The sequence below is a fragment of the Tinamus guttatus genome, unplaced genomic scaffold (genome assembly GCF_059628265.1).
Source record: "Tinamus guttatus ecotype Peru unplaced genomic scaffold, ASM5962826v1 Tinamus_guttatus_pri_ptg000012l, whole genome shotgun sequence".
Lineage (NCBI taxonomy): Eukaryota > Metazoa > Chordata > Aves > Tinamiformes > Tinamidae > Tinamus > Tinamus guttatus.
This window is the reverse complement of record NW_028288546.1, coordinates 268367-287407: the sequence shown is the minus strand read 5'-3', so window position 1 is coordinate 287407 and position 19041 is coordinate 268367. Positions and strand designations below refer to the sequence as shown.

Genomic DNA, 19041 nt, shown 5'->3' with positions numbered 1-19041 from the left:
GAATAAATATAATGAATTTATTTTAAAAGCTTATTGTAGCATTTATCTTACCTCGACAAATAGGAACTGGGAAGTCCCATGATGCTGTATTCACAGAGTTAGCTATGCAGGTAAGCTGAGGATGGCCATCCAAAATGTATCCAGTTACACAGCTGTATCGGATTTTGTCTCCAACATCAAATCTTGTACCATACAAGATACCCTTTGGTGGAACTCCAGGATTACCACAAGAGCTGCTCTGTAATTCTGGAAAAGACAAATTAATTATTACTTATAATATTTTTATAATTCAATGCCATATTGTGCTGAAGAATAGAGAAATTGCAAATTCTGATAATAAAGGTAGGTAATGTATTTTCATGTATATTACACAGCTCTCAACACTGAAAAAAACAGTACTGACTTAGCCTATTCAGCTGTGTATCTACATATGCACAAGGAAATATAATCCAAAAAAGAACACCAGATTTTCCTTAAACCACAGCTAGAAATACATTTATGTATTTTTCTCAATCAGTACAAAAGAAGTGATTAGAAAGGAAGGGGACATGAAGGAAGTTGATATATTTGTTATTGTGAGTTGAGGCAACATAGTAAACAAAACTGCATAGAAGAATAGCAGGTTTGAATCAAGGAAAATTTGGAAGAATGAACAAAAATAGTTAGTACAGAATACTGGAGGAAGACATTAAAGAGCATAAATATAAATCTGATCAGGAATCTGATGAATGATTTGATAGTTTCTAGATGATGGGACAAAAGTGATGAGGTACAACAAGCAGCTGAATTACAATTCGGTTTAAAAGTAGGGGATCTAAGAAATGCTGGATATTTGGGCAACTCCTACTCCGATGTGGAGCTCTCGACCACACAGAAGCACCAAAGAGCACTGGCTCTGCTGCGGGTTTTGTCCTTGAGGAGATGAATCAGTGTTGAAATTTGCTAGTGAATGCCCACATGCCAACTGTTTGCCCTTTTTTCAACAGCATCAATAGCTTGACTATAAAACTTACTGTTGGGGAAACTTTTTAGTTATGGACATAAAAACAGAGAATTCGCACAAGTGTGGACAAACAGAGATTCCATAACATCACCATGAATTCTTCAAAACTCCTATCAAGTATACTTGCTTGCATAGTGCTAATAAGAAGCAAATCAAGTGAAACTGTATTTGGATGCACAGCAATTTCTCTAATCTACAGAAGTAAGGAAACAAGACAATAGCACAAAGAACAGAAGTGTTGTATGTATTATCTTTTTTTCTTTTTCTGTTCCTTTTAACTAAATTATTCCTCTCCATCCTTGATGTGTGCATGCACACATGTACTTAATACATATTAAATACACATAAATATACTATTAAAACCAAATAAAAATGTTATGATAGATTTCAATTTCAAATTATGATAGATTTCAAAAAGGCAAAAAAGAATATCAAAGCAATCAGTGTAGCTCATGAAATATGTTATGGTTTCAAACTACCATAACAAGAACTACCACATACTGGACTTCTGACACCAGATATGAAAAAAAAAAAAAAAAAAGGTATTATCAAAAAGATATATATATTTTTACATAATAAACTACCTGGAATTGGGTACACAAGGATATACAAGTAAGAAAAAAGCCTGTTTCATACAGGTCATTTGGAGCCTTATCAAATTTGTTTGTATTCTTAATGTTGCTTTATCAAGCTATGTGTTTTGTCCTCCAGCAAAACTCTCTTTGTTCTCAGATGTGTTTGCAGGTGTCAGGAGACAGTATTGCAGTTGATTACTGCATATTTTGTCCAGAAGAATGAGCCCTTTTAAGCTTTTCAAGGCCATTCTAGCTTTCTGCACTATCACATAATGTCAAATTAGAACTAAGAATATCTTCCTGTAATATTTGGTTATCTTATATGTCATTAATAATATTATATTAACTTGAAAAACTTGAAAAGTCTGTGTGTACACAGTATTTTTATTTTGTGCTTCTCCGAGATTATATCTTTCAGAAGGCTACATTTCCTAAGTGCTCTATAAAAAGGTCACAGAATGATTCCTTGTCCTTTAAAATGTAGGATATAATGCTTAGCGATGTCTTTAATAGCAACTGCCTAAAATTGCTTGCTTTATTCGTAGTGCTGTCTCATCAAATATTACCTCAGAAGGTGCTTATGAAAAAATAATATATTTTAAAGCATTAATTCTGAAACCCTCTCTTTCTAAAATGTAACTCATTTTCCAGTTACACTATATGACTCTTCTACAGAAATTACTTGTCCTTTTCCATTAACATTTTAATATTAAGAAAGTGTTTTATAAGCAAGTTATTAGTTAAAACCTTCAAACTACTTTGTTCTTAATTCTACATAATAAAATAATTGTGTAATTTAAAATACATTTGTTATTTTTGTAGGCATTTTCATTTAGAACAAATACATTATTGTTTTGGGATAATTCACCTAGTAACTGCATTAGTCTTGTCTTCTTTGACAAGTAGCATCTATCTTTGAATCTATAAACTACGCTTCATTATAAACCTCTGGTGGCTGTAATTAGTCACCCCTTCAGCCCCTTCAAACACTTCTTATGGCTGAAAATATACGAAAATATCAACAATTATGATCGGCAAAATAAACAATATTCACTTTATTTCACTGCCTCTCTGAGATAACAGTTCACTCCCAACTAACTTCCTGACATTTAAAGATAAGGATTGCTTCCTTGAGTTTGCCATCTGTCAAGAAACACAGGAATTGCCCGGAATGATCATAATCTTGCTCAGCTTTGCCCAAAGTCTTGACTTTAATGACATCCTGATAGTCGGCAAATGATACAAAGTGTGAAAAAGTATTTCCTTTTACAGTTGTCACACTGTAATTTGATTGGACTTTTCCTTGTTCATATACCCTGAAAACAGACATAACTGAAAGTTTTATACTACCCTACTTCTTACATTTTTGTTGTGTCTCCTTATTCATCTCGTTTTGAAAGTAAACTGTCCCAATTGTTTCAATCACTGTCCAGGTGAGAATTTTCTTTGTCCCAGATATATTTGCCATTTATCTCTGAAATTCTTCCAGCTCAACTAGAACAGACTAAATGAAAAAAAATGCAGCTTGTAAAGAATTCTCAAATTTTATTTCAGTTTAAATTAGGACAAAATCTGATGCTTGTTTGATTTCCTATTAATAGCCTAATAAGAAGGCCAAAACTTGTTTTGAAACAGCAGATTGTCTTTTCTGAAGAACGTATTTTTTTGCAATGTCATAGTTGCTGATTAGAATTGGAGGCCTTGGGTTTCTTTGTTTAAGATAGTCTGTAGCACTGAACAACTCATTTGCTAGGTTGTGATTATGTGATTATGTCTAAACTCTAAAAGAATTACTCTAGAAACTTAGATTCAGCTGTGGAGCCAAGGCTTCAAACTCCATTCAAGTTCTCCAACTCTCCAACAGCACAGTTCCCAGAGCTTCCAGACTCTCACCCATAAGAGAAGGAAGAAAAACAGTAGAGATCTGCAAAGCTTGGAAGCAAGAGGTCTCTAGAATCTGAGAGGGTTTCTATTAAATGCAAAAAATCTTATGAATCCAAAATTATGAAAAAAAAATCTACTTAGAAAATGGACTCTTTTTGAAAAAAAAAATAGATATTTTCTCAACCATCTTAATTTCCTTCAGGCTTAAATTCCTTTATTTCATTTTTCAGGAATTAATAGGAATAATGGACTGTCTTTAAATATATATTCCATGTAAAGGAAAACTAAAATCTACATATTCAATTGCATTCAAGCCACAGGAGAGAAAGAAAATATAGCCTACAGCAAATACAGCAAATTTTGGCGGCTATATAAAATCAAAAGCATTTTTGTTATATTGTGGTATATTTAAATATAGAGAATATTGATTTAAAATTGTATATCAAAAACATTTTCAAAGAACATATTGTTATGGCATGTAGACGTTTAGCACAGAAGCACAGCTTGAATCACATGACACACCTCCTTTGAAAAATTCCACTTTGCTTTCCTATACTAAATTGAAACATTTGTGAGTTCCATTAAGGCAACAAACCTCTTCAGAAGCCTTGCTTATTAAACTTCACCACACAATGAAATCCAAATTTAATATATAATTAAATATAAAGAAATATAACATGAAAAAGAGAAAATGATGGAGAGAAAAACTAATAACTATAGAAATAACTAATATTCTGAATAAAAATAATCAAAAACATTATTTATACGTACTTTTGGTTTCAAATTAAATATTTTATCTTTTAGATAAATTATACTAAAATTCTCCTTCATTATGCAAACATTAACAAAAGAACATTGTTAAAAGTCTCTCCCTATATGGAGAGACTGAGGGAGCTGGGCCTGTTCAGCCTGGAGAAGAGAAGGCTGAGAGGGGAACTGATTGGTGTATATAAATACCTCAAGGGAGGGAGGAAAGCGGATGAGGTTGGCCTCTTTTCAGTGGTGGCCACCAACAGAACTAGAGGTAATGGCCACTGAAACACCAAAAGTTCCACAGGAACTTAAGGAAAAATTTCTCAACAGTGAGGGTGACAGAGCACTGGAACAGGCTGCCCAGAGAGGTTGTGGAGTCTGCCTCTCTTGGGATCTTCAAAGCCCGCTTGGACATGGTCCTGTGCCACGTGCTCTAGGTGACCCTGAGTGTGCAGGGGGGTTGGACTAGATGATCTCCAGAGGTCCCTTCCAACCTTAACAATTCTATGATTCTAACATTTACTTTATTTGCCTGTGCACGCCACAATACTGAGAGGAAACCCTATTCAATAGGCAATAAATGTCATTCAGCTCAACTCCCTCAACACAAATGTGAGCCTTGTAACATTTTTCAAAAATCTGGTTTATTTTTTAGAAATCTCACTTATGTTGAACTAACAGACAAATAAGGATGCAATTTTTAGATGGTACCTTTCATCAATATTTATCCAAGATCGCCAAATAGAAACCATGACAGTAATGATGTCTTAGTATGAGCTCTAAAATTTCAGATTTTAAATTCAAGTTTATAATTTCTAGACAGTTTAAAGCTAACTCATTTATGCTCACATTAGCTGGAGAAATATACATTCACGTGGATACAGACATATACATTGTTTACTTCAGCAACACCAAAACACCTTTTGAAATTGATGTTCGACTTGAAAGACAGCTACAATTTTTTTTTTGTCCTCTAATTTTTTACTTGATGATAAAACACTAAGATCAAAATATCCTTCAGTGCTTCTCAAAAAGTTTCCATTCTATATTCAAGCTTCATTCTGCTAGATAACTCCTATTAATGTCAGTAGAAATTCTGATCAAAGACTGGATAAAATGTGCTACTAAGAGTTCTGCTTATTAGAAATGGACACACTTCTTTATGGACTTTAATTAGCAAAAATTCAGACACTGATAAGTACTAATTGATAAATTATTCAAATTAAATAATGCTAAATATAATCTTTACTGACAATAACTTTAAAAACAAAGCTAGCTAAGTTAGGCTTTCTCAGAATTCACTCAGGAAGCTGATCATAGTCAGATGTGCAAATTAAAATTTTAATTAATTTTTATTCAGATTTTAGCTCGTGAAAATTCCCTTTGATGTTATTTATAAAATCAAGAATAACATCTATCATCTCTAACCTGTATAAATAGTAAACACACATATCATTTATAATGTTATGTCCAAATACTGCAAAAATGTATTTATTTATAAATATTCCAAAAACATATCTGTAAATACTCCCCCTGGAGCCCACCTTGGGCCATTACAACATGACACAGCTCAATGGAAACTGCTTTTGTTTTCTGCTACTGAAGAATAATCTTTTTAAGAGATTAAGTCTGATATTAGGAACTTCCTAATTAGGATTTAGGAAATTTAGAAACACAATGAAATACATTATTTTTTACATGGTGGATCCATACTTTTATCACAGATATTATTCACAGCTATTCCAAATCATTTTTCACTACCTATAGTACTGTTTCAACATTCTCAAGTATCAAGTAGCTATTTCACTCCTACACACTGCCCTAGGCAAGGAAACACGTTCTCTGCAAACAAACCTCATCATAGGTCAGGGAACCGGCCATTCGAGGGAACCCTCCAGTGTTAATCAGGGTAAGACTTGACTGGAAATACTACAACACCGCTGTACAAGAGCAAACCTTGAAAAAGCAATGCATGCATAGACTGTCTTACTGTCAAGCAATGTCACTTTTATATTGCAGACTTGAGACCGATTTCAAAAGTTCCGTGTATAGTAGGCATGGGAATAAAGAGAGTTATAAATTCCCAGCAGTCCTCGAATAGTAGAAGAGCAGACACATTTGTAGCAAAATGAAGTCACTTGAAATTCAGTTGTTTGAAACTCATTTATATGAGATCTTGCAATGGTTTCTTTTAGTTGCAAATGGTTTTGCAAAGATTTTGTAAGCTAAAAAAAAGTTATTAAATGTACAATTTCTACCTCATGATGCTTCTTTATATTTTATTTTCTTTTCCCATCACTCTTCTTTCATATTGTTTTGAACATACAGATTATACAAATAATAATGGACAGCATTCACTTATAGAAAGGGCAAGAAGAATTCACTGACCAATAGAAAAATACTTTCACTCTTCAAATGACTGAAATGCCCCAAACCAATCAATCATTAATTTTAATAATCACATTAACTAAATATTCTATATTTTTGGTGTAGTTTAACAATTCTCCCACCATTTGCAGATTACCAAACGAATGTCATTTTTAAAAAAAATGTTAGTTGTGTATTATAGGCTGTTCCAGTAAATTAGAAACAAAGGTGTGGTATGGTTTAGGTAACTGAAATGAATTCAGGCATAGCTGGAAACCTGTATGCTTTGCTTGATGTGATTATCATATTTCAAGCACACACACACACCAACGCATGAAATTCATCCACATTTTCTACACAGATTTTAGTGGTGACAAAGCAGGATTGGTGTCTCCAACTGCCTGGGAAGTAAAGCCTACAACCCTGGGAAGCAAAGCCTACAACTATCATTACGAAAAACAGTCAGTGATACTACTGGAGTTCGTGCACCCTTCAACAGAAATCACTCGCCCACCCAATAGCAATGATTCCAAGTCTGATACTAAAGCTTTTTTTTTTTAAAAAAAAAAAAAAAGAATGAATATCTAAGTGGCACATTAAATGCAAAAACATCTATGAATCAGAGAGCAAAGAAAGAAAAATGCTTTGAAATTTCTACCTGAGCTATACAGATTTAGAAAAACAGAGAGTAAATGAGATCATCAAGAAAAGCCAAGACTCTTTTTTTGTGATAATTCAACAATAAAATCTTCTGTAGCAACTTGAAGAGGAAAAGCAAAAGGAAATTAGAATTATAATCCAAATCCAAATTTGGGTAACTATAATCCAAAATGATGCTTTGTTCTTATAATGTTTTTCTTCTTTCTGAGGATGTCCTGAACCCAGTATTCCAGATGTGGTTCAATCAGTAAAAAAAAAGATGAAAAGGCAGTACATCTTTTTTGCTTGTTTTTAAGATAGTTAAATATCTTCCAGAAAGGCTTCAGAGTTGACCAACATACACTGCCATAAAATAAGTTCATGTGAAAGGATTGCCTGTAATAATGTGATATAGCATCAACATAGTTTTGAAAAGTCAAAGCTATTGAGCCAAGTGATTAAATATTTAGGGGAAAAAATAAGACCATCTGTTTTATTCTATTTTTTCCTTGAGAAAAACAATCACATAATTGAATACTCAAAAAAAAACTATCTTAGGAAAGCATAACCAAAGAAAATTAATATTAATATGCAGTTTTTCTTCATAGGCTTAACAAACAAAAGTACTACTATTAAATTCCAACATTCAAAGTTTTTCTTAGTGAATTCCTATTTTTTACCATCTTTTTATCTATAAGAACTCTTACTCTGTCTTACAAGTTGTAAAGCATTCAACATATCAAATGCAATGGAAAACCATGGTTCTGTAACTGCATCCACATGAGCATGATTTGTGTTTGTGGTTATTTGATTTCAAGAGATTTCTCACTTCAAGCTACAAGTACAGAATCAGGAGCTGATATTCTCAAATGCCTGTTTGCTTGCAGTGTTCAACTAACAGGGAAAACTTCTTCAAATTCTTTTTTTCATATGGATATTTCTGTAGTAAAATTGATATATTAAAGAAATATCAATCAGAAAAGAAAGTCATATTCTAGTACCTATCTATAAATATCTAGGCAAGTAAGAGGAAGTATCGGAACAATTTTTATTTCTCTCAAAGAAAACAAGGTAAAATATATGTATTGTTTTATTATCCTATTCTTAATTACACATCATTCACATACAAATATCTTTGCAATAGTAACCTCACTGAGGGTCTCTACTGTTCAATAAAGATAATACATTTAATTACATTGCATAGTTTCTAACTAGCATTTTAACAAATGAAATAATTTTGCTTTTTCTTGCCTTTGAAATTATTGATAGGCAAGTAAATTGCAGAGAAACCCAATTATCTGAAATAAGCACATTGATTAATATGAAGGTGTCTTTAAAAATGTAACTACACTGGAGAAACATTAAATGTATATTTATACAAACTTACATCAAATTTGATTCTGTTGCTAAGTAAACTAAAACAGTCATTCTACTTGTCTTCTCTGTAAGTAACACAAGAATGTTTCTATTCATACAATGCTGTATGTTATGTTATGGAGAATACTTGTTCTAATAAATTAGAACTGCTTTTATATGAAGGTACTACAATAAGAAGAGAACATTAAAAAAACCCCAGCAAAACAAAAAGTATGTGGAGGAAATATGTGATACTTGTAGTACTAGAGTAACATTGGCACTGTGAGTATGACAAATACAGCACAGAAAATGGTCCCAGGTTTGCAGTTCATTCTCTTCACATGCAACATGATGCTCTGAATTTCTGTTTAAGCCATCTGAAGACAGAATAATGTCAGAAATTTAGTATTAACTAAAAAGAATCAACATAGAGAAAACTAAAATCCTTTACAGACTTGAAATCTCTCTACATCTAAGAACACGCAACTTGGCAATGGCAATCACGAATTCTAAATCTATTGTATCAGATCCCAGAAGAGCACCAAGTGAAAGCAACAGAAAGATTACTCCAAGCTTCAATAGCGATAGATAAAATCTGAAATATCCCCATCAAATACCCTTCTGAAGGATTATCTAGAGAGACTGACGACAGACTAAAGAGGGTTTGATGCTGACCCTGAGTACCTTTATTTGGTTTCTTGACTTTGGTTCTCCTCTTACCACACTTAAATTAGCATTCTATCCATCTTTGCTTGAACCATAAATTAAAGTTTAATGGAGTAAATTGCTATACAATTGCTGTATTAGCTGGTTAAGCCCCATGTGTGGCTGGAAGATAAAATGATCCTTATGCATGGGCTGAGGAAGCATGTTAGGGACTACATGAAGTTGCAGGTGCTGGGGAAGACCATGGCATGGAGAATTCTCTACCCACACAGCTCCACCTGGGTAGGGAACAAAATCCCCCACAGGATGGTTCCTCAGCATCTCAATGGATGAGGCACACACGGATGTGCTCTGTCTGCCCTGCCTTTCCTGCGCAGAGGTGTCTGCATGCAAGCCCTAACCAGCCACTCCAGCTGGACCACAGCGCTTCTGGGTGCTTTTTTTGGCATTGCTGTATTCTGTACATAGCTGGGAAGAAACTGCCATAATTAAAAGGCAAAGATTATTTCAGATTATTTGGATCTAAAATCCAAAACCAACCTAAAACCTAAACCATCTCCCTATTCCTTCTACAATATGTGTCTCTTACTATGTCCTTTAGAGATTTACAAAAAAGAATCATCTTCAACTACTGAATTGTCATGGCAAGCAATATCTCATAGTGTAATTTATTTTCATTGCACTCTTTCTTCAATACCTCTTTTCACTCCCATCATCTTTGGTACTTTATAAACAAGTTGCATTGCTCCTCACTGACAGTCCTTATCTAGAGAATTTACAGCAACAGAAGCTAGGAAAAACTAACTGAACTTAGCAAAAGGCAGGCTAACCTCTGCAAGAGGATGTTATAGAACACAGTGTAGTATCATGTAGACAACGCCTGCACACAAATGATCTAGGCAAGAATATATATACACATGTGAAGTTAATCAATTTTATACATTTGATGTACCACCTTATCTAGAATCTTGTTGAAACCAGGGTTTCACCTTGCAAAGTTCCACACAAATATTACATAGATGAAAAAGTTACTTGGTTAATACTCAAGGTGACTGGACTAATGAAAGCAAGGAACAGGGTGGAGTTGTTCTTGGAGGAAAATGGCCGCCCGATGAACCAGCCATACCAGACATTGGAGTAAGCACGTGGTGCAGAACAAAAGGATACTCTGAACCTGCGACCTAAGGGAAGATCGACAGAGCCTGACAACAACCAATCAGGAGAAAGGCTCTAGCCAATCAGATGAGACGGGAGCACGGACACGCGGGAAAGGAACTGGTATATAAGGGACGGCTTTGTTTCAATAAACTGTTTTTTTCAGATTGATTCACATTGGATCGTTCTGAGCCCACGGTTTTTCTCTCCTCAGAACAGAATGAAAGAAAACAAACATTTTATGCTTGTTTTCAAACAAACGCCTGAGACTTTCTAAAGAGACTTTCTAAGGAGACACCTAGCAGTTGAGGAGCACTGATGAGCTTTTGCTAATTAGCGTATTGCCTTTCAATTTGTTAAAAAGTTAGTGATGATAAACTAAAGCAATCCTTAAAAACAGACCTTACATTATCTGTGCTAACTTCCTATTGGCAAAGATCATCTGAATTGACCAGTATATAGTATAATGATACCTAGAAATATCCACAGCTAATCTAAAAATATAAGCCCTATGTTATGTCTGACTGATTAGGCAAAGTTCCCTTACTTCACTCATTCTTGACAAATTAGATCTTAATACTGACAGAAGACTTATTTTGGTAAGTTGAACTTTTGCTCTTGATACAATGGATCACTCACAGTTTAAAGCTGAAATTTCAGGTATAAGATGTAGATATGGAAAAGGTCATAAATACAAGTGCCTTGTTAGATGCAGATGTAACAGGGCACCAAGAGAACAAGGGTTTTCTCCCTGTCAGAGGGACCTCACCGTATGAGAATGGGCACTAGGGGGCACATGAAACCTTTAAAGCTGTTGCATGAAATGCTAGAGTGACCCATTTATATACTTCCTTTCCTTCTACTTACTTCAGTTGCAGCATAAAATTCAATTTTGTGCGTGTATAAAATATACATATAAGTGTAATTACTATTTGGAGACACTGAATTCCCATGATAGAAGCACAGAAGTTTGATGTAATTGGATCACTTCTTTGACTAACCTCGCCTTTTTCCCAAAGGCCATGCTGTCTCTTAGAGAAAAAATTCAATTTGGTTTCCATCATCATTGCTGGTATGAAGGATTCTTTAACAAAGCTGTTTACATAAAATGGGTCTACAAAATCAAGCTATATCCCAGTACTTGTTCTATAGATGTTTTCCTTGGGCCATTTTGACAGAAGAAAGATGGGCCTTAATTTAGTTTTCTTTTAGAAAAGTTTTTCCTCTAGAATTTTAGATGGAATCATTATTCCCTCTCAAATCTGTGCCACAGTTCTTTTTCAAGCACAGTTCCTTTTCATTTTGTGATAGAATTAATGTCTCCTTACCATCTTTAATAACAAAGCATCTTAAACACCTTAGATAAAATCTTAGATATTATCAAACTCTTCACAGATCTCTGCCTATTACAGCACAAAATACATATATTCAAAAAAAATCAAAAAAAAAAAATCAAAAACGTATATTCAGCAAAGCCTAGAGGCAACTCAGTGCACAGCTTATGAACTGTTGACATAATACTCACTCTACACTCCACAACATACAAAACATTGGCAGCTGCACAACAGCTAGATTTGTAGTTATGAGACATGTGCCTTTGTTAAAGCAAAACTATCCTGCTGTAATTACTTTTTTGGATATTCTGATCATATTCTTCCAACAGAGCATCTTTAGGGAACACAAAATGCTTTTATGAGACTCAGCATTTGTTCTCCAAGAACACAAACTTGCTTAAGAAGTATTTTCATGAATGCTTCAGCATGCACCTGTATGCTTTTTGAAGAGCATACGCATTTGATGTAGCTTATTCAATTAGTTTCATTTTATTATAGTTGCATAGGTGTCATGAATATGTATTCATATTTTCAAAAGCGTAAGTTTGAGATAATTATATATAAATGTAAATTTGAAATAAAACATTGTGTCTCATATACAACTTCTCTTATTGTGAATCAAAACATTTATATCTAAATACTAACCATATAATCTCCACCTGATATTCCACTTGAATGGAAGTTTAATCTCCTCTCTTTACATTATTTGATAATCAAATATGTATAATTATATATTTCATATATAGAATATAGTTGCCTTCAGAATATAGTTGGAAACATCACCAATAAAGGAAGCAATAAAAGTAATCTAGTTTATGATTCTGTAATTCCAGGTGTACAGCTAATAATAGCAAGCAACTTCGTTTTGCTCATCATAATGTACCTGATATTACTCAAGAAATAAATCAGCAATGGAAATCTCACATAATAAATTGCTATTCTCAGAGTCATTTTTCTAATCATAGTCATATTTTTAATGTCTGAACAAGATGGCTACCTAATATATCCCTTTTTTAATAGAGAAGTATTTTCATCTTACATTTGAAATGATTTTTGATTGAAAATGGGCAGACAATGAAGACATTTCAAAATACTGGGCAAAGGATATTTGTATTACTATGCATTTAATTGTACTTACTCTGATAATTTTGAAGTGTTGAATTACATTATGGCCTAATTACTCTACTGTGCAAGTGAAATAATAACAGTGTTACTGATCTTGTCCAAACTGCTTATATGATGATTCATTAACCAGGAAAGATAGTGTAATCAAATTAATGGATAATAATGTGCATAAATAAACATCTGCCATAAGCCATTCATCAGGAGCAAGCAGAAGACATTTGAATAACTTATGGTCCATGCCACTTTGTTCTGTAACTCCGTGTTGAGCTATGTGCCCCTCCATATTGTCCCTTCCATGAAAGTCAGCCTTCCACACCGGACGAAAAGCACACTACAACTTTCCAGACACAAAGGCAACAAAACTGCTTTTCCCATCTATTCCACCATCCTTTTCACTGTTGACTTTAGTCAGGATTCCCAGATGTCATTCATCTTGAAAACAGTATGCTGTAATGGTTAGGGAATTTCAGCTTTAAACTTTTCTTTTGCAAGAGTTCACATTATTATTGGCACTCAGCATTATATTATCACCTTTGCTACATGGGCTTTTAAGTTTCTCAGAAAACATCCCCTGAGCCTCAAAATTTTTATGCTTTGCCTCATGCTGGAGGCATGTTTCCTGACACATTCAAGAAAACATCTTTATATTTCTCAAGCAAGGCAGAATGAAAATAATGTATTTTTTTCTGATGAAATACGTGATTTACTTATGCAGTATTGATTTGAAATGGCTGAAAAAAGGAGCTTTTAAGAAAAATATACCAAGAATTTCCCACAAGTAAGCACCATTCAGTATAAGCGGAACTGAATAAGCTTGACTAAAAAGTACCTAATGGTCATTTTCCTCTCCCTAATAGTGCAAAAGTAAATAATATGATAATGCAAATTATTTAGTATGATACTGCCTCTGAGAGGTGGACTATTTTTTTAGTGATTTTAAAATTGGAAAGGACTGCTTGTAATCTCTATGCTGAATCTTGAACAAAGAGCATGCACTTTTGGTGCATTTGATATTCTTGTATGAAAATAATTTGTGTTTGAAACGTGAGTAGTAAAAGGCATTTAATCCTATTTGATAGACAAAAGGGTGGTGAGCAGCTACAGAGAAATTCATGCAAAACATGTATTAACTTCCTGAACTCGAGCAGCCAGTCCTCAAAATGTGTCCATAGCTAGAGGTAGCAGCTACTTTTATCACCAACCCTTCAGGTTGTTTACTGTAGATCCTTCCTCCCTCAAATGTTCTGATAGAGGAACCGGCAAATCCAGTGATAATTTGAGGAAAAAGAAAGGTTTATCTTTAAAATAATTCAAGATTTGAATTAAATTCTCATTAAGCATGCTTATAGGATACTTTCTCTGCCATTGCCATGCTCCTGAAATTACTGATAACAGATATTCTGGGAAAATGCTTGAACATTACTATTCCAGCTTCCACTTACAAATGATTTCATTATTTTCAGCTCTTATTTAGAAGGTTAAAAACTTTTTTTTTTTTAAATTCTTAGTTTAAGTTTTAAAATCTGGCACTATTCTGCATAAATCAATATTTGACTGAGCTTATGAAAGATTTTCTGAGGTGCTGATTCTCTGAAAGATTATACATTTTACAAAGATCTATGCAAGATTTCCTTAAAGTTTGACAGAATGGTTAAATAATGTCAAAGAATTATGCATTACACAGATAAGCCTTTACTATAGTGTAAAACAGTAAGGTGTAGGTTGAAATGTATCCTCATGTCTGTATCTATCTGAGATGTTCAGTCAGGCTGCTAGATTGTACTTTAGTTTATGAATGGAAAAAGTTGAACATAAACACATCTTCTTGCCAAAAAAATTCAGCATTATTTTAGATTAGAAGGAAACAAAAAAGAGAGAAATATCCCATTTTTGCTTTGAGTTTCGCAAAAAGTTTAGAAAGAAAGCACTTTGATTCAGGAAATCTGTTTCCATTAGACATATTTGTGACAGAATTGGAGCACTTTGGAATTAATGTTGACTTTGTTATCAGATACTTACTGGGTATAGCACTGGCTATACTTAAATAGAGATCTGTAGATTAAAGAAAAAAAAAAGTGGGCTGGAGAAAAGGTATGGAAATATAGACATCCAGTCTAAGAATATGGGTCTCAGAAACCTGTTTCATGTCTTCAGTTGTAATAATTTTGTCAGTTAACATTGGGTGCAAATGATGACTCTCCTAACAGGTATTTGCTACAAGAAAGAGAAAACACTGAATTTGCTATTTTGTTTTTATTTAGAAATCGTATCCAATCAAATTAACAGAGACGTGATATTACTGCCTAACTGAGCTATAATGCAGATGTAGTTTCTATAGTGTTTATTGTTTCTCAAAGAAAATCAAAAATGTTTTTATTGTGAGATACCTTATGTTTTTCTGCAGATTTGGTATATTAAGAAAGGAGAAAATGGAGAAATTAACTGTGAGTAGTATGATTATATCAGTTCAAGCTTTTGAATCTCAGATCTCTCTCAATCTCTGCAATGGTCTCTTCCATTTTAAAGCTCTCATGAATTAACTCCTACAATGCTCAGCCTTCTCTCATGTTCACAACCTCGGTACAATACAGGCTTAAAGCAAATTTTCAAATGCAGTTAACATCTTCCATAAGAAACAAACAAACACATAACCTGTTCACTAGAATCAGCACTTGTATTTCTATTTTCCTGTACTGTTTTATCGAGAGGATTTAAGCATAATCTCTGCAGCTCTGACAGAATCAAATATTATAATAGAAAGATTACAAAATAGAAATATTTCAGAGGCAAAAAATGAGATAAATTGGATATTATTGTTGAATTTATATTGTGATCCTTCTTTTATTTACAGCTATAAGCAACATGTTTCAATATAACCGCCAAGCAAGTTTCAAGGCTAACCCATGAGCTGTGCTTTTACAACAAATTCAGAATCAGGCAGAATAGGAGAATAAAAATATTTACTTGTTTATAGTATTTCAGTTGCTCTATAAAACAAAAGGTGTTTTGAAACACACAATGATTTAGTAAAATCAGGAACAGCAACTCTCCTTATAGCCGCTTCATAAAGGATGATACTTAGCAATGCTACCTTTGCTGATAAAAGTTGAACCTTCTCTTCCCATATTACAATTTATGACACAGTAATTAAAACCTTTGAATTATTAGGTTGTGTCTGGACAAAGCTTTACATATATGGACGGGTAGTCAAGCCCCGAAAGACTTAATGTTTTTATTGATGAAGATTGATTGCTATGACTTTCTCACTAAAGAAAAACTTATTGAAGATTTTCTAACTTCTAAGAACTTTTTTCTTAATGTCCTATATTTTTATATATTGTTTAAAATGATTGTATATAGATAATTATTTGGGGCTTAAAGATAAGAGAAATATCTCAATTTATCATAGTTTTCTTGATATAGTCAAGCTGAATATAGTTTTGGTTACTCAATGTCAATATAGGGTATAAGAATTTGCCTTGAAAAGTATTCTCGTTTTTCTGTACTATTTCTTGCTTCATTGTTTTTGAGGGTGACAGAGCACTGGGACAGGCTGCCCAGAGAGGTTGTGGAGTCTCCTTCTCTGGAGATCTTCAAAACCCGCTTGGATGCAGTCCTGTGCCACGTGCTCTAGGTGTCCCTGCGTATGCAGGGGGGTTGGACTAGATGATCTCTAGAGGTCCCTTCCAACCCTAAGCATTCTATGATTCTATGATTCTATGATTGTTTTTATGATAATAGGTGTGTGATGGTAATTAAAATGCACGACACTCTGAAGAACTGGTAAAGAATTTGATTGCACCTGCACCATCACTTCAAAAGTGAGTGCTGTAGTCAAAATTCAGGTCCTCTATCTCACGCCTGAAACTAGAACTCCTAATACCAGCAGTGGCCAGAATGCCAATTATTTTTGTAGATACAACCATTTCCACTCTGTGCACATCAGGATACCAAACGACAATGAAGTGATCTTTTTCATCTCAGATTTAGGCCACAGAGCAAATTTTTTTAACCAGGGGTTAAAATTCATGTCAGGCATCCTCAAACATATACCAACCACATATCAACTACAAGAAAACTACATCAGTTCCTAGTAAAATCCTTTTGTAGGTGATAGTCATTCCTGATTTAGAAGGGAGCTATAACTATATATTTCAATCTTGTTTTTTTTTTAACAATGATTCCATTTGAAAGATTCACTGATAATTTTCCCATAACAATGTAATATCAGTTGCATATTACTACGGTCTAAAATTCTTTAATTCATAGGATTCTTTTTGCTACAGGTTTAAGAAAGAATCTCTTCTTAAGGCAAGCAGAAACATCTCCTTTCCCTCAACAACTGAAATGAGCATACACTATATGTAGAATATATAACAGATGTACTTCACAACATATGTTTTCTTCTAAACATTAACAGACTAGAGCTTTTTTCTCAACAAGATTTCATCTGCAAAGCAAATAACAGGGGAAAAAATGCCAATTTGTGAAATCAAAAGAATCCTGACATCCATATGTTTCGCATATTATTCTTCTTGGTTAGATATTTTCTACTGCAAAAACCTCACTAGCTTCAGGCCATTTTAGATTATTTCAAATTATCTGAGTCATCAGTTTCCAAAATATAATATAAAGTATAGGATGATGACATGATCACTGACATTTTGGAGAGCATAGTGGTTTGTTTTTGGCTTTTGTTTTGTTTTGTTCAAAAAAAAAAAGATTTCTTTATTTCTCAGGGAGAGTACTGCTTAGTTAATGATCAGTTTTATATCTGTAGTGCTGATGATATGAGCAATTTACAAGCATTATCAAGCTGCCTTTGGGACAAGGAGCAGAAGCTTTAGTGTTTAATGATTCGACAGGCAACAACTGAAGCTACCAAAAGAAAAGTTTAGTCCAGTTCCACTTCCCCATTTTAGGCATGACTTAGGCATGAATTTCATAATTTTCATTAAAAAAAAAAAAGAAAAACAGAATTATTAAATAACAAACAATTCTTTTAAAGTTGTCTGAAGCACAAGAAGTTGTGATTGACACAGAAAAAAATATATATAATTGTCCATATACCCCTTCAAAATGAAGAAAGTCCTTCAAAGCCTTTCAAATATCCCATCTCGTCTCTTTTTATAGTTCCGGCTCTATTTTGCTACTTCTTCAAGAATGAGTTTCTGTGGATTATATTCTCCCTGACTCTGATAACACTACCTCACAATCAGAACAAGTATATTCCTTGTACTGTATCCTGAGTACTCCAGGAAAATGTAAATATGGAAAAACGTAATAGGGTTGGTGCTAGCAGCAGAATCACTAGATCCACACGAGTCTAATTCAGTTCAGAGGCACAATGAGAAGATGTTATTGTGAAAGGACAGATGCATTCCCACAGCTAGGAAAGGTATAGGCATTGCCTGGGAACATGACAAGACCCATGGAGAGCGTTACGGGCCTTTTCTGAAGTAGAATCTCTGAGAGGTTCAAGTATTTTCCTGTTTCCTAGAAAGTCTCACTAGGCCTGCATTGTCTGCAGTTTTTCTAAAGCCAATATGATGCCATAATCAGACAAAGTAATAAGTGCAACAAACAACACCTTGTCAGGATTAAAGATTCACTTTAAAAGTACTAGAGATCATAAAGTGTCTTGGAATTTTCATATAGAAGTAAAAATAAAAACATAGAACAATGGTAAACAATGGAAAATGCCAGAGAAACTTGTTAAATACATCCAAAAAATGGTAATCCACTGCACAGTATGTCAAAGAAAACTCATTCTTCAAACTAAGTATTAGATACGAATACTCTAAATAGCCTGAAACAAAATTGTAAAAAGTAAACATTTCTGAAGGGAAGAAGTAATTCTGAATACCATAAAGTGAAAAGCTTTACACTACATCATGGTAACAGATTCGCTTAATCTTTTTTAAATAACTATATTATGTGCATGAAATGCATTCAGATTTGGGTCTGCTTTAATAGTTGACACTATAAATATATGCTTCATGCATTGCCATATGATTATATCTTTTTTTCATTAAAGGAACTATATCCTATCAATCACTTTGTCCACTTCTTAAAAGGACTTAAGAAGATTGAAGCAATTTTTAAAGATACTTCTATTGATAATTTTATCTTCCTAGAATTCAGAGTTACAGTTTGCTTTTTACTCAATGCAGAGCTTACCTGG

At 33.7% G+C, this 19041-nt stretch overlaps 1 protein-coding gene across 3 annotated transcripts in view; it reads right to left on the bottom strand.

Moving 5' to 3' along the window:
• CSMD3 (CUB and Sushi multiple domains 3) overlaps positions 1 to 19041 on the bottom strand; it is a 574767-nt gene that overhangs the window by 429072 nt on the left and 126654 nt on the right. For all 3 annotated transcript variants that reach the window (XM_088523156.1, XM_088523167.1, XM_088523178.1), the window contains exon 4: positions 52 to 246. In XM_088523156.1, coding sequence (XP_088379282.1) covers positions 52 to 246 — 195 coding nt within the window. The remainder of the gene's footprint in view (positions 1 to 51; positions 247 to 19041) is intronic.